Below are 14727 nucleotides of genomic sequence, written 5' to 3'. Positions count from 1 at the left end.
TATTTACTGAACACAAATTCCATAATAAATATATCCAGTTACTAATAGTCATTTTTTATTAAACCTGTGATTTTCTTTTTTAAATGCAACCTTTCTCCCTGTGGTTTTACTCTATTTTGCAACCTGTCTACTTCTGCTTACAAAACAACATGAATTATATCAAGGTTTTGGGGGGTATTGCTTTCAACTAAGTCTGTTTATTTTCTTTTTCATGGAAACAAATTTGACCATGCTTGGCTATAAAAAAAGATAACAAAATTAAACAAAACAAGTAGCCAAGCTTTGATTCTGCTGAGAACTATAGCATTCTTTTCCAAGTACGTGTAAGGCAAGTGAAATTAGTAAAGAAAAGCTAGCAAGCTACACATAATCGTATTCCATTAAAATTGAATCCTGCAATCCTTGAGAACCGGCTGCTTCTAATTATTGCAGATGGATCAATAAATGTAGCAACTAGATAGGATATACCCTAAAAGGCAGCAAATAAAATCAGTAATACCAGATTGTATTTTCAAGTACTTTTCTACAATAATCAGGATCTGCTTGAAAATTGAAAATTGAAAATCATTTAATATGTACAAACATCTCAAAACAGACACTTAAATGTTATCTATATTGACAATGCTGGGATTCACCTGATGAGACAGTTAAAGCACCATAAATATTTTCCATTCTTTTTTTAGTTAATGTAAAATATGATAGTGAAAGGTGCACTTTGGTCTGCTGTCAATATATGTTCATGTTAAAGGAGAAATCAGGAATCCAGAAATCTATTAAAGCTTTAGGAATTCTACAATCAAGACTTTCTTGGGGAAAAAAGGTTGAAGAAAAATAAAGTTCTATATATGCATTGATTCATATAAATCATGTAAATCTGCATTTATTTACATAATTCATGCTACTTCTATAATATTTCCAAAGAATTAGGAATGTTTTTGTAAGGAACGTCACCGCATGTGGCACTAAGCAAGCAAGCAAAATAATTTCAGACAGGGAGAAAGGATGCGGAAAGGAAAACTGTGGTATCATCAGCCCAAGGCCCTATTCTGCTCACAAGAAACTCAGTGGTACTGTCTTATACTCTACTATTTGTCTAACTGAACCACAACTGTCTACACTGATTACCAGCTTCAGGTAGGAATCCTTCCCACTATTACCTACTCTTTCCATGGTAAATGCCAGCGATTAAATCTGGTACAATATGTGTTCTGCCAGTTAAACATAGCCCTCCTTTGTTTCAAGGAGAAATATTAAAATATAGATTTCTGGGATGCCCAGAGATAATTCTATCATAATGCTTATCATTCTATAAATCTTGCTAAATACTCCTGTCACAGGCTTCTATTACAAGCCACTACAGTATGACATCAAACTGAACTAGCATCCTGACATCATCACACCAATTGCATGATTATGTAATATTATGACATCAGACACCAGTACAAGTCATGTGATTTGTATGTGACAATAGCACAATGCACATTTTGTCAGCTGCCCCTCTTGTAGATGTCTATGACTATGTGAATTGGGCTGAAATGAAGATTTCTCTTTCCTTTCAACCCAACCAAAAATAAAAAAAAACTGCATATGACTGTAGTGAATGGACAAAGCACTATTCATTGAAGCACACTCTGCAGGTAAGCAGGGTAGAGATCCACCCGAGTCTTCTAGGTGGACAATACAAAAATACATCAACAGGAACAGGAGGGAAAGAAGAGATTTTCCACAGCCCTCCCTTGCTCATAAAATAAGCCAGAAATCACTTAGGGAATTAAAGTCTCTCCCTTCTGCCTAGAGAGGAAAGAAGCGCAGTCTTTACAATATCCCAGACTCAGGCCCAGGAAGGGACAGGGGCGGGATGTGTGTGAGAGGCTTGTCTAAACAAGTCCAAAAGCAGATTACCCCCCAACACCTCCAGTCCCACCCTTTCTGGTTAAAAGCCCCTTGTCTTGAGACAAGACAAAAGACAATTGCAGGAGATGTGAAAGATATGTGAGGAATGGAGTAGCTCCTTGGATGAAGAGAAGACAGCTTAGAATGACAGCTGGGGAAGGCCCCAGGGAAAGTTAGCTGTTTGGAGAAAGGCAAAGCTTGAGAATAGCAGAGGGCAATACTCCAGATTTATGGAGAGGTAAATTGTCTACATCCATGATAAAGTTCCAAAGTAAGTAGTTTCTCTGAAAAATTGAAGCATGGGAGTGAGCTCCAGTTTAGGACCTCTGAAACCTCCAGGAAGATAAAGGAGCAAGGTCCAGTGTTTCTAAGTCTCTGATCAGCAGCTGGAAATCTGCAGGAAGCAACATTTATCAAGGTAACCACTGAATCACTGAGTACTAGGGAACACTACACTAAAATGGATGATTAGGATGTTATGGTTTATCTTCTGTGACCATGTCTCCTCAATTTGTTTTCGTAACTGTCTCTGGTAACTTTGCATTTGAAGTTTATTGTATTTTGTGCAAACTCAGATCTTGTATATTTGTGCTCATAGGCCTTTTGAGCCACAGCTTCCACCCATCATAGATCTGTACACAATCTCTCTAACAGCATGTTTGGGGAGATTGGTTTTTAAGAACCTGGGATTTTTAAAAATAATTATTTTGTTTAATTTTCTAGAATATTACAATCAATATTTCTGAAATGGCATTACATAGTAATATATAATAGTATATTTAGTTATATAGTTATGTTATTGTTATATAAAATACTTTCCACCTTACAAGAAAAATTTAACTTATTGCATAATAAACTATGCAATTAAAAAAAGAACCCTTACCCCTTACCTTTAAAATGGGGTTAGGAAAGCTAAATTATATCAAAATATGGGGAAAAATTACGAAGAAAAAAGAATATCAAGCTATTTGTGTATTGAAATGTTGTAAATTTCTTCAATTTCACTGTTGCAATTCAATTAAGACACTGACTACCTAAATTAAAAAAGTTTTACATTTTTAAAAATTATTTTTAATAAGTTTATTTTTAAATTGTATCTTCATACTTCGATAAACTCAGAAAAAAAGGAGGCACTGTTTTCTTTGGTCACTTGCCTCAAAGCTACAAGGGCCAGGACATGGCACTACACAGTTAATGTTCTATTATTATTATTATTATTATTATTATTATTATTATTATTATTATTATTCCCAGGTACTGGCAAGTAATGGGGATCAGGGTAAAAGAGCCCATAGTTCCCATACTGGGGCTAGTGGAGAGGAAGCCTGGTATAGCCATTATCCAAAAAGATAGGTTGTAGCCACAGACACCTATCAATCTCAGCTACACCTTGGCAGGAAAGCAGAGCCATAGGATAGGCAGTGCTGGGTTTATTTTTTTGGAGAGAGAGAGGTAGGGTGAAACCTCTTCCCATTTTGTGCCTGGTGTAGCCACAGTCAGGCAGCCTAAACCTTTTCAGCCCCAACATGGTGGTAGAGGTGGGATCAGCTTTTCTGCCACAATATTACTAGACATTAAAAATTATGCTGGGCTCTCTTCAACTTTCTCTGAAAGGAGGGAGATAAACTGGATGGAAGCAATTAAGATTAAAGTATCTTTAAGAGGTAGAAAGGATGGATCACATTCCCCAATTGTTCTCTAGGCCTCATCATAACTTTTGAAGGTGTATTTTTGTACTGTTCTTCAACAACATGCAGGTTGTATTGAGTTGCACAAACTCCTGCTTCTATCCCAAGACCTTAGCTTCTGCATATATTTAATAATTTCCTCCTTTTCTTTCTTACTTTTTGTGCTTTTGATTAATCTTGATTCCTGACAACTACACGGAGAAGCTCACACATTTTCTTGGTAACAGATTTTGGAAGTGCCTTCTTCCTAGAGACAGTGACTGGCCCAGAGTTATCCAGGTGGCTTTGGTGTCTAAGAGAAGGACTGGACCTTAGGTTTCCAACTCCCAGGCCTACTAGACCAAACTGGCCCTCTAAAAATTACAATTCATCAGCAATGTTTAGAGGGACTCTGGGAGTGTCACCCAAGATCAGGGGGGCTCCTAGAAGTGTACCCTCATCCTCTAAAGAATTTGGATAATTGGAAAAACACCAAAAATCTGGATTCCATAAAGTGATACATGGGCAACGAAACAATCCTTTCTATATGACTCACCAAAGAAAGTGTGACACGACTTAAAACATTAAAAGGTTAACACATATTAAAATATAAATGAAAATTCACACACATTTTAGAGGAGAGTAAAATGAATGAAGGGGACCAATTTGGAGGAAGATATTCCTCCCAGAAAATGTCAAGCAAAAAGAATTCCAGTATAAAACCTTTTCTGATACTAGGTAACATATAACTCTAAACTTTGGGGGCACTACTCATTATTTTAAATATAATTTTACTTAATACATTCCTGTTGAAAATATTAGTTAATTAATTCCTCACATTTCCACCTCCTTCACAGAAAATTAGCTCTGATTCAGAAAAGTACCTCATAATTCCTTCCAAGTGATCTTTCTTTTTGTATAAAAACCTTCAGAAAAGGCTTACTGCAAACTTGATTATAAAGGTATGGATATTGTTACCGCCAGATTTCAAACCCTTGAAGTTTAAAAACTCCTGCACCGTGTTTTTTTTTAATAACAATTAAGTCCACCTGCAAATTTCATCCCACATAACCTACAAACAAACAAACAAAAAGTATGAGCAGTTCAATGAATCAGATAGACCAATCTCATACAAGTTCCTCTGGAGGTAATAACTCAAACTCCACATCATTGCACACTCCTAAGCTTAACAGAGGCAAACTGGAAAATAATGCAGATCCTAATGAAAATTAAAATTGGAAGATTTTTCATGTTCAATGTCATGCATTACAACTTGTAAAAAAGATACATGGACAGACTGAAATTGATCAAAGTGACTGGTTACTTTGGAATAAAATAGCCAGAAAAAACACAGGGAAACCCACCCATAAATTTGATGTGTCATATTATTCTACTATAAAGTAGTACTAAATAGTGATACTGCAGCCTAGCAATCTAAAGAACATTTTCTGCCAAACTGAAGCCTGTGCAGGGAACAGAACACCAAACAAACTTATCTACTCTCTTGTAATCCAGCTATATTCTATAAAAATAATACTTCAATGTATTGTTTTACACAGAATTTTAAGGAGCATAAAACATTTCTGGCTCATCTTGCAAGTGAAATCATCGAAGCATACCAATATTATCCCAAACTCATAGTTTGATTATATATTCTTAAAGTTTAATTTTAACATTTCTAATGCCCAAGTTTGTTTTTTAAAACTGAATTTCTAAACCATAACACTGAAGATACACTACAACTAAAGCCATATGTATAAATATTTGTAAAATATATAATGTGAAGTACTAAGGTACTCAGTTGCAAATTATCCTGGATGTGTTAATGAAAGGAAGAATTAAATATTTTTAAAAAATAGTACAAATATATTAAGCACTCTGAATACTGAGGTCTGTTTCAAAAATCAGTATGAGATTCATGTTTTCATGCTTCCATTTTTATTTTCAACTACAACTCTCTGCAACACTCAGGCTCAGAAATGTGGTTTGTTTGAATTACAGTTTAAAGATCAAACTATGGTTTTAGTTTTTTTTATTTCTTCTACTGTTGTAGATGAGAACAAACTAAGGAAGGGTAGTGTTTGAGGCAGAGTTGTTTCCACAGTAAGAAACCACACTTTCCATTATGTCTGAACTGGAGCAACAAGGCTATATCAAGGCACTGGGCTAGAATCCAGAAGTCCTCGTCCCACCTTAGGCATGAAGCCAGCTGGGTGACTTTGGGTCAGTCACTCTCTCTCAGCCCTAGGAAGGAGGCAATAACAAACCATTTCCAAAAAATGTTGCCAAGAAAACTGCATGGATTTGTCCATGTAGTTGCCAGGAGTCAAGACTGACTTGAATTCCCCTGCAAATCCTGCTGTGCTACCTCATCATGGCAGGGGGGAGGGCTGTTTCTGGAAGGAATGAGCAAAGAACACTAGGAGTATATATCAAGAGAATATATAATCCCAGCAGAATCACCCAAGAGGTAAGATCATCCCAGCTGCCAGCTAAAGCAAGCAGGCACCTATTTTGGGCAGCAGCAATACAGGAAGATGCTGGAGGCGGATGATCACTTAGTGACAACAGTAAAGGCATCATTTCATACTGTGTGAGAGAAGGCCATGGTAATCCACTCTAGTATTTTACTAAGAAAACAACATGGATACAGTAATTGATGTTATAGTGCCAGATGATAGCCCTTTAGATTCAAATGGCACTCAACATGCTACTGAGGAAGAGCTGAGGATCTTTCAGAATACTAAAGGTGTTTATGACATGGCTAGATAAAGCCTTCAGGACATATAATTGCTTATGCTGCCATACAGGAAAAGAAAATCCAAAATTGCTAAGACAGAATTATAGTGGAAACATGGAACGTAAGAAGCACGAACACAGGAAAGCTCAACAAAGTGAAAGATAACATGAATCAAGTATACATTGAGATATTAGGCATCAGTAAACTGAAACAGATTGGAACTGGACCCTTTCAGTCAGAAGGTCATACTGTTTACTACTCAGGTCACAAACAACAAAGAAGGAATGGTACTGTTTTCATAATTAAGAAGGATATAGCAAGGACAGTACGTGAGTGCAATGCAATCGATGACTAAATAGTATCAATTAGACTCTGCAGATAACCCTTTAATGCAACAATTATCCAAGTTATTCAACCTTCAACCACTGATGAAGAGGAGGTTGATGGGTTTTATGGTCAAGTTCAATCTGAAATTGACAGAACATGCAAGTAAGATGTGCTGTTTGTGGTTGGAGATTGGAATGCCAAAGTTGAAAATAGTAAAGAGGAAAATTTAGTTAGACAGTATAGCCTAGGAAACAGAAATGAAGCAGGAAAATGACTTATTGCTTTCTGCCAATCTAATGATTTATTCATTGCAACTGCAGTCTTCAAACAACCAAAATAATACATACATACATACATACATACATACACACACACACACACCACTAGATGGAGTAAAGAGAAATCTAATTCTATAGTTACAAGGAGGTGGAAGAGCTCAGTTATAACAGGAAAGATGTGGCCAGAGGCTGGCTGTGATATAAATCACAAACTGTTCATATGCAAGTTTCAAATCAAGCTAAAGTAGAAGTTAATGAGTTTGCACAATATGATCTTCAGCATATACCCACCATTTAAGAAGATGTTCTAGAATCACTCTGAAGTGCTGAATCTCATTGATAGGAAATCAGAGGGACTGTGAAATGAAATCAAATAAGTTGTTAAGAATGAATGTGAAAAAAGACTGCCAAAGACCAAGAAAGAGTAGAAAGCAAACTGGATGTCAGAACAAATAGTGAAAATTACCATGAAAAGAAGCCAAGAAAAACAAAGATGGTTGTAAAGGCATTGAAGATGGAAACAGATAAGGAAAAACAAGGAAGTTTTTCAAAAGATCTCCAACTCAGAAGGAGATTTCAACCTCATCTGGTATGCTAAAGGATGCCAAAAGAAGATAATGACCGATTCAAAGATCAAAGATACTGAAATTCTGTATAGTAGAGATAACATCCAAAGTACCTTAGAAGATACTTCTATTTACATGAACCTCTAGATGAAGTTAGAGCAGCACTCCAGTCATTAACAAATTGATGGATATATTCCTATGTCAGAAATATACCTATGTCAGAAATTATGGGAGTCTATGGAAAGAGAAGTTCCATTATATTAATCTTAAACCATACACAAGGAAATAATTTGGAACCCAAACTGCTTCTCTGCTTGTGTAAGGGATTGGGGAGGAATTTTTACTAACTGGCACCCTCGTGTCCTGCCAACACTCCATGAATTCTATACATCCCTCAAATACTAGAAGAGATTTTGAAGAACTGGAAAAACCCTTGAAAAAAACATAAACCATTGTCCATTAGTGGAAGAAAAAAAATGCTCACATTCTTGCGATGCAATCTACTCAGGTCACAATTTAATTACAGGTAGTCCCCAGTTTAAGTACGAGTTCCGCTTCCTTAAGCCGAATTTGTATGTAAGCTGGAACAGTATTATTGTATAATACTGTATAAGTAGTATTGTGTAATGAACTCAAACCATTGCATATTTAACTCGAATCACTGTGTATTTAACTCAAATTTTGCTACAATAGGCTCTGTTCTTAACTATGGGTCATCCTTAAACTGGGCATTCTTAATCCAGGGACTACCTGTATATACTTCTGCATTGCTTCTGAACTTCTATTGCTAAAATGTAGCTATCTCCTGCAAATTATGTAGAAACAAATACTCATAGGCAGTACAGTATGTTTCCTCATGCTAAAATCTGTGGACAGGCTGGGATGAGGGAATGAAATAACCTAAATAAATGCTTTGTAAAGTGTAAGCCAGCAGACAGATTATATTTCAAAATTATTTCTGATGTACAGCACTAATGGCTTCAGGTAATTTCATATATATATATAAAAAGCATAAAGTAAAATAGAAAATAAATCAACCTGAAAAGATAAGCACCTCAACATAACAAAGAAGCATTGTTAAAATAATCAGGATGAATGGATAGAATTAATATTCCCTGGAATTTCTGCTATACCTCTTACTTTGGATGTCTTTTGTAGCAGCCATAAATAACACACATAGGGTTGAAAAAATATTATTCTCATCTAGGAGAATGACAACAACAGCTGATACAGAGTACAGTTTGTCAGACATGTTGACTTTATATTATGACAAATTCCATGCTTTCGTCCACAGCAGGCACATGTAATCTTGCTGCTCTCATCATGTTGTTTTAATGCATTTTGTGGCTTTTTCATACAAGAGTGTTCTGTATGAACACTGCCTATGTTCTTCAGAGACATTAATTCTGCTGCATAATCTTCATAACTGCTTTTTCTCCCAACTGTACAAGACATTTGGGTGGATGTTAATGAAAGCACTCCAAACACAGTAAGGACACTGGAAAAAGAACACAAAGAATATAATTTCTGCCTCTTTTTCCCAATTTCACACATATTCATTTTCTTAGAAGAAAGTTTTCCTCTTAACCTGCTGGGCACAGTTAAACAAGGGAAACTGAAAAGATCATAATAGCCACCACTACCGTACATCATTTATTTCTCAATAACTCCTTGACAAGAAGCACTGACTGCAATGTGATTACACTCCACGAGGGCTGAATTTTCAAGACTCCAACAGTGTAATTGTCTTTTTGCCCGTTTCAAAACCCTTCCCTAACAAATTCTACATGGATAACACACAACAAAAAGTATCTACAAAAAGCTTGAAAGTTCAAAATCGATAAAATTAGTAAGTAAAACCCAAAACCTTCTAGTCAAATAATATGAATGCCTCCTATGGATTTAGGAAAAACATATATACAAACACACTTTTTATATTGCAAAAAAAAAAAAAATCCTTAAATTTAGGTTTGGTTGTTTTTCTGCCAAAGATACCACACAATTATTAAAGACAGAACCTACAAGTTTTGATTACAGCTTTCTAACCCACAGAGGTAACGTGTATGTATGCATAGTAGTCCCTTTCTTCCACTCCTGCTTGCATCCTAGCACTAGATGTAGCTTTTTACGTTTTAAAAGAGGTACTCTTTGTGGGATGGTTGGCTTATAAGGATTTGTTACAAGCTTTCCATGCTGACCACCAGAATCAACTTTCTAGAGATTCCTGGTATTTGCGCATCACGGATTCAGACTAATTCAAGTAAAAATTATTAGATACTATTACTTGTATTCCAAAGTTTCAACTACATTCTAATAAAATGAACCTCTACCAACTTTATTACTAAACAAAACTTTGACTACCGTGACAGAAACTACTTTTGCACTTAACAGACCACATATTGTAGCATAAGAAAGAGTCTACATCCACAGCCTAACATTTTCACCTCTACTTTTTTCCAGCACTTGCTTGTATCTTAACTCAAAGCAGACATTTGAGGCATGGGGAGAGACCAAGCTTTCTACACAGCAGAGATACTATCTGTCATATGAGCAAACTGACGGATACATTCATCATTGATTTCTACAGCCTACATCCTTGAAAGATTGGAGAATCCAACTGTATCTGTTTCCTAACAAAATGGCATCTGCAAGGGGAGAGACTCTTTGGAGCAAATATGGAAAGGACACAGAAGGAAACAAACAGGGAGAAGCCTTACCATACAAGAATATGTCTCTTATATAATAGTGAATGTAACTGTACATCAAGTACAGTACATCAAGTATCAAGTACCACATAGATTTTTATGAATACTTCTTGTCTCTAGCTCACCATGCTGGCTGGGGAATTCTGGGAGTTGAACTCCACATATCTTAAAGCTGCCAAGTTTAAGAAACACTAGTTTCTGAAATATCTGTACTCCAAATATGTGTAAAAGAATAAGCAGGATATATTTGTATTTTTAGTATCAAGGTTGTTTTATTTTTTTCTTACAAATTAACACAGTATGACTGCCTTTCCCCTGAACTAAATGGAAAACAATTCTAAGCACTTTTCATGTTTATGTACTTCATAATTCTCTACCTCCTGTGTTTGTAGACTTTAAACCAGAAATCTGACTTATGCTGGGCATCACTTATTTTTTGCTTCAGGAAACTAGAAGCTCACTCTCTAAATCCCTATCGGTTTATGAATCACAAACTTAAGAGAGATTCACATTCCTCCAAGGAATTTTTCAGTATTAAATGAATTTAGTGAGTAAAGGGAACAGAGAAGTACCAAAACTCACAATACAATATGATAGATCAAGCCGCCCAGGGCATATAGAAAAGCAGCTTCAAAAGAAGATTTTTATTTCCATTTCTTAAGTGGTGAGGGGGATCTTCTTGAAAAATGCTATTCTAGTTGTTGTCTCTCTTACAAGAGAAAAAAGTATATGGACACAGATGTGGAAGCTTCATCACTGAATTCCGAAATTACCCAAAATAAATCAAGTTGGGAATCAGTGATGTTAACAGAGGAAAATACATAAACACAATAGTCTCTGAAATAGATGCATGTATTCAATAATATGCTTTATAATAAACAGACACATATACAACTGCTAGACATGGTATATACAGATCTGTCAGAAAACAGACTTACAGCTGCTATACAGGCTCCAATATGATCTGAAAGTGGTAGAGACTAAATCAGATGGGCTGCATGTAAAACACATGCAAATCTATCAGGATACTGAACTAAACGTTAACAGTGAAGTCTATATAAAGTTAACAGGAGAAACATAAAGGAAATGGAACAAATGGACACATCTTTAAGGGACATTTCATGCATTACAATTACCTAAAATAAGACCATTTTAGGGAGGCAGCATTAAATAACAACAAAGAGATAGACTTCACCAACATATACACTTCTCCAAACATTCCAAAGACTACAGCTATACTGGATGTCACCCAGCCTATGGGAAAACATCTGCCACTTGCAGCACCGCTGGGATCACCGGATGACTTTGGCAGATGCCTAGACCCAAGGGCCTTATTATAACTATTTTAAGTCTATGGTAACATAGGGTGTCCATTACTTTCCACTCAGTTTCTGTAAGTCTCTTACATTAAAATTCATTATAGCCTTGTTATCCAACACTACCTTGAATGACCAACAGCAGTCTACTGCTCATCTGGTTAACAATATTTTCTCACTGGGAGGCTGGGACTAAACATGAACTTCAATTATTTATCTAGTAAAGTCAAAAGTGAAGCTGCACTTCTTTGTCACCCTGTAGTTCCCCAACTATTCCATAACAAAGACCCCACATGGAAGAACACAAGGGATGTTATTTGTTCTTGCTAGAGAATGGCTTCATAAGGTGAAGAACATGTCAGTTACCAAACATTTAAAAGATTATAAAGTGATAGGTAGAAAAAAAAATGTAACATTAATTGTAATAGCTAAAATTCCAACGTTTGAAGGATAGAGCTATATATTAATTTATATGATGGCAAGTGCATATTGAGGACCCTATTGAAGTAATCAGTAAAAAGATATGGCTAAGGAGACATGGACTCATAAAAGCAACTGCTACAAGTGTTATAAGTACTTACTTCTCCCTTAAAGTTTTATTTCTTATTTAGGGCCACATAAACACAAATTAAAGTTATCTTTTAATACACTTAAAAAACTTGATCCTGTCAGCAGCAGTTAAAATAAATAGGATTTATTTTATGTTATGTTATGAGGACAAAACTTTGATTTCTTGTTCAGTATTAATAAAGCATACAAGGAAATTATTCTGATTAGTTGGCAAAGACAACTCTCCTCCCAACTCCAAATATTTAAGTCAGCATATTCAGATAGGCTACTATTTACCAACTTACTGTTACAAGCACACCTTGTTTGGAAAGCCAACAAACCCTCACAGATTAACCCTCTTCCTTTCTACTGACTTCAGAGAGGAGGTGGTTAACTTTCCTGGATAGATGATCCCCTTACGAATTGATGGCAGGCACAGGGCTATGAAAAGATGCCCCTGACAACAAGTGGGACCCAATTTAAACTTCGGAGACCCCCCCCGCCCCCTTCCCAGAGTACATAAAGAAGCCCGCGAAGCCGTTTCGCCCTCCCTTCTCCCCTCAGGAAGACGGCTCTCGCCTCGGGAAAGCTTCCTCCAGCAAGGAAGCGCGGGGTCCCCGGCCTGGCTCTTCCTGCTCCTTCCGCGGCCAAGAGCATCCCTGCTCGCCTTCTCCGTCCGTGGCCTTACCCAAATAGTGCCTCAGGTCCAGCAGAAAGTGAGGAGGGCCCCCGTTGAGCTGATAGAAGAGGGAGCCTAAGCAGAAGAGCAGCAGGGCGGCCATGCAGAAGCCGTAGTCACGGAGGGAAAGGAAAGGCAGCAGCGGGAGGGGCCTCCTCCTTCTCCAGCCCATGCCGGACCCGGGACCCCCGGAGGCGGACGGGGCCACATGAGGCCGGGGCTGCGGACAGCCCGTACCGGAGTGCTTCGGGAGCGGCGGCGGCGAGGCCGGCAGCTGCTGCTGCTGCTTCATCGTCGTCGTCCCCGGCGCTTCCTCCGCCGCCGCCTCCTTCTCAGACAGCTCGCCGGGCAGAGCGCATCCTCCATCCGCCTGCTCCGCTCCGACTGCCCTGCGCGAAGGAGGGGAAAAGTTCGCCGGAGGCTCACGCGGTTTCTCTCCTGCCCATTGCCGGCTTCCCCCGCGTCCGAGCGAGCCTAGGACCGGCGAAGGAGGCAGCCACCCCAGCCGCCGTTGACCCCGTAGCGGGCTAGTCAGCCGCTCCGCCGCCGCGCCTTCGGGCTCCCTCTCGCCTTACAGCGCCGCACTCCAGGCTCAGGTTACAAGTCCGGCGGACGGCGGGCCGGTGCCTGCAACTCCCTGCAAGCAAAAAAGTTGTTTGCGTCTCTCGCTCGCCGCCACCTTCCTCTCCGCCCAACTCTCTCGAGCTCCCGGGGGGCCGCCTTTATTCGCTACACCAGCGACCCCTGGAGGCCGGCCGCGACGAAGCCGGCGAGGCGGTGGGACGGCTCGCGGCTTCTCCAAACTCAGCGCGACTCCTTCTCTTGCGGCGGAAGACGTCATCGACCTCCTTTCCCATTGAGCCCTCAAGAAAAGGGCTAGGCGGGGGAGGCTCCCCATTTCCTAAGATCGCCTTGTTCTGGCAGAGAAAGGCGGATGGGTGTCGGGACGACATCAGCGCCCACAAGCGCTAAACAGGCTTTAGGTGGCCTTACTAATAATGGAAAATAAATGTTTAGATAGCAAAATAGGCCTTCCTTTTTGTCATGGCTGTTTTAGGAGGTACAATATTTCTATTCATAACGAAAAGGAGCCTCTCTAACTTCATTTGGTTTGGCCTAAGTCTAAGAGTCTAGTAAAGCAGGGCAAATACTACAACCAGCCAAATGCTACTTCTCGCTTTTTTTTTTTTTAAGGCATGACTTTTCATATGTAAGGGCAGCTCCAGCCCATTGCAAATGCAGCTTTTTCACATTCAATGTGCTAAAGACTACAAATGCAAACACGGATAGGCGTTATCCACAGAGAGAATTTTCTAACTAAGGTTCATTCCACTCCTCAGTTTGTAACTCAGGCTCAAGATTCTTTGAATCTACTGTGCAGGAGTAACTGGGATTTGCTCAGCTTTTGTTTCTTACAACTACTTCCCTTCCCCAAATGGTTGTTATTGAGAGGATGGAATCTGACACACTTGAAGAACTTGCAGTATTTTACTTCTGTGTCCTTTTTATCAATAATAATGGAGAAAGTGGGAATGGAGCAGTGAGGAATAGTGCTCAGTTAAAGTAATACTCCCTTTTCCAACCCTCCTATAACCTGGATAATTATGTGCACTTCTGCGAAACTGTAAGGGACACCTTCTTGCCTCCCTTTCTGGAACACTTTAACAACTTTTATTTAGAGGCTGTTGGTTAAGAAAAATAGGGCTGTATACAAGCATTTGAAAGAGGTGCTTTGCAACTCTCAGGAGCTGAAATGGTATATGGGAATGACCTTGGGAAATAGGAAGAGCATCAGCCTAGACACCAGTCTGATAAAAGTTGAGTCCAAAAGAGGAGGAGTGGTGAAAGTGTCTCAGAAGGGACCTTCCTTAGTTTTCAGGAGAGTAAAAGTGAGGGATGGGAGGGGTACTTTCAGATTTGCAAGATTCTGTTAATGTAACCTTGCAATAAAGATAGAGCTAGTACTGCCAGCTGTCCTTGTCTGGACTACCTTGCAAGGCTAAGAGG

The 14727-nt window shown here is 38.7% G+C and overlaps 1 protein-coding gene across 2 annotated transcripts in view; it reads right to left on the bottom strand.

Annotated features, from left to right (window-relative positions):
- The window catches only part of UST (uronyl 2-sulfotransferase), a 123290-nt gene extending 109848 nt beyond the window's left edge, over nucleotides 1-13442 (bottom strand). For both annotated transcript variants that reach the window (XM_088141837.1, XM_088141843.1), the window contains exon 1: nucleotides 12730-13442. In XM_088141837.1, the coding sequence (XP_087997963.1) occupies nucleotides 12730-13012 (283 nt within the window). In that variant the 5' untranslated portion in view covers nucleotides 13013-13442. The remainder of the gene's footprint in view (nucleotides 1-12729) is intronic.
- Between the last annotated feature and the right edge of the window lie 1285 nt (nucleotides 13443-14727).

The sequence above is a fragment of the Python bivittatus genome, unplaced genomic scaffold (genome assembly GCF_059951505.1).
Source record: "Python bivittatus isolate LINGU-HERP-01145 unplaced genomic scaffold, Pbiv_v1 ctg000020_np1212, whole genome shotgun sequence".
Classification (NCBI taxonomy): Eukaryota; Metazoa; Chordata; class Lepidosauria; order Squamata; family Pythonidae; genus Python; species Python bivittatus.
Note: the sequence above shows the minus strand (reverse complement) of the source record. Positions and strands in the feature narration are given on the sequence as shown.